General features: G+C 33.5%; 1 protein-coding gene across 2 annotated transcripts in view; it reads left to right on the forward strand.

Moving 5' to 3' along the window:
• LOC107602162 (uncharacterized) overlaps positions 1 to 1,967 on the forward strand; it is a 5,461-nt gene extending 3,494 nt beyond the window's left edge. For both annotated transcript variants that reach the window (XM_016294586.1, XM_016294587.1), the window contains 3 exons: positions 79 to 120; positions 1,487 to 1,528; positions 1,607 to 1,967. In XM_016294586.1, coding sequence (XP_016150072.1) covers positions 79 to 120; positions 1,487 to 1,528; positions 1,607 to 1,854 — 332 coding nt within the window. In that variant the 3' untranslated portion in view covers positions 1,855 to 1,967. The remainder of the gene's footprint in view (positions 1 to 78; positions 121 to 1,486; positions 1,529 to 1,606) is intronic.
• The last annotated feature ends 229 nt before the right edge of the window (positions 1,968 to 2,196 follow it).

Raw genomic sequence — 2,196 nt, forward strand, 5'->3', positions numbered from 1 at the left:
ACACACCTCTCTCTCTCTCTCTCTCTCTCTCTCTCTCTCTCTCTCTCTCTCTCTCTCTCTCTCTCTCTCTCTCTCCAGAGACTGCAACCATGACAGGACAATCAGGCACCAAAGTAAGCAGTAAGTGTGATTTATATTTATTAATAATCGGAAACATTATCAGATGTATAATTAACAATTGTATGAACTGACAGATTTTTTTTTTTTATGTAAAAAGGCAAAACCTTTACATCTGGTGGCAGACTTTTCTTACAACCAAAGGCCAAAGCAGGCCAAAGTAAATTTTATATAAGCTGTTTAATTTTGAATTTTTAAAAACATTTTTCTTTGTACACTGAACAAAATTATAAACGCAACACTTTTGTCTTGGAGGTGAAGATGCTGGATGTGGAGGTCTTGGGCTGGTGTGGTTACACGTGGTCTGCGGTTGTGAGGCTGGTTGAATGTACTGCCAAATTCTCTGAAATGCCTTTGGAGACGGCTTATGGTAGAGAAATGAACATTCAATTCACAGGCAACAGCTTTGATTTCCTGGTTATCTGGTTATCCTGCAGTCAGCATGCCAATTGCACACTCCCTCAAAACTTGTGACATCTGTGGCATTGTGCTGTGTGATAAAACTGCACATTTTAGAGTGGCCTTTTATTATGACCAGCCTAAGGCACACCTGTGCAATAATCATGCTGTCTAATCAGCATCTTGATATGCCACACCTGTGAGGTGGATGGATTATCTCGGCAAAGGAGAAGTGCTCACTAACACAGATTTAGACAGATTTGTGAACAATATTTGAGAGAAATAGGCCTTTTGTGTACATAGAAAAAGTCTTAGATCTTTGAGTTCAGCTCATGAAAAATGGGGGCAAAAACAAAAGTGTTGCGTTTATAATTTTGTTCAGTATAGTTTGCATTTTTATGAAGTCCTCATATTTTGAACACATCTACATACAGTTAAAAAAACTGGTTTGTGTAATTTAGCAATTTTCTAACAATAAACACAACAATTAAATAGCCAAAAATAATCAAATTAAGGAGAAAAATAAATAAATAACTGCAGTAACAAAGTTGCACATTTAGTCCAAATTAAGCTGTCATTCAGTAGGGGTTAAGTAGTTTGGGACCAAATTTAATTTTATATGTATAATTGGGAAAATTCTGCTCCAACAGGATCACATGCACAATCTGGGACACAGCTACATTCTATGTTTGGTTATTAAAATGTGTTTATAATTAACAATATCAATAATAAAAGACCATCTGAAGGTGCTTTCTCATCTGTTAACCCAATTCAACAAGTAAGATACTTTATTGTCATTGCACAAGGTACAATGAAATTTAGAGTGGCAACTCTCATATATGTCACACTTTAAAATGTATAAATAATACAAAAAGCCACTGAAGGCACATTGTACACGGTATAAGATAGTGTGTTGTAGTGCATGTATTGTATGTAAATAATAATAATCTTTTTTCTCCTAATATTTCAGACCAGAAACCTTATAGAGACTGTGAACACAGGCCAATACAAGGTTAGATTAAGTTTATTTCTTTCTATTCATATATTTCTCTTTCCAATATCTTATGATGTTTTCTTTTTGTATTCCCAGATTATCAGAAGTTTCTAAAAAAAAACTTAAGTCTGTTGGTTCAAAACGTGAAGAACATTGATCCAATTATTGATGATCTTGACCTACATGATGAATCAGTTGCAAATATGAGAGTGAAGCCAACAGATCAAGATAAGATGAGGAAACTGCTTACCTGTGTGAATTGTGAAAGCATTGCTAAGGACCTGTTCAACGCTCTGTGCAAGCATGAAAGACGTCTAATGAATGAACTACTGAACAGCTACTGAAAGTTGTATTATTTACCCACCAGATTGGCAGCATGTTATTAAATTAAATGGAATATTGTACTGTCAATGCCAACTATACATTTTTTAAAAGTTAAAAAAAAAAGTGATTGTTCCTGGAGTTTTCCTTTTTTATTTAAATTGAGAACCAAGTATATTGTACAAACAAGAGTACATATGACCAAACATTTCAGGGATATATGTGCATTTTACATATTAACCTTTTGTATAGTTTGTACTGCTTTAAAATTTTGTATTGTTTCTAAATATAAATATTTTAATGTTGATTTTAAATTGTTTAAACATTAGCAGTTGGTCATTGCATTTTATGAATATAATAAAGAT

This window comes from Sinocyclocheilus grahami, unplaced genomic scaffold, assembly GCF_001515645.1.
Source record: "Sinocyclocheilus grahami isolate Dianchi unplaced genomic scaffold, SAMN03320097.WGS_v1.1 scaffold320.1, whole genome shotgun sequence".
NCBI classification, from domain to species: Eukaryota; Metazoa; Chordata; class Actinopteri; order Cypriniformes; family Cyprinidae; genus Sinocyclocheilus; species Sinocyclocheilus grahami.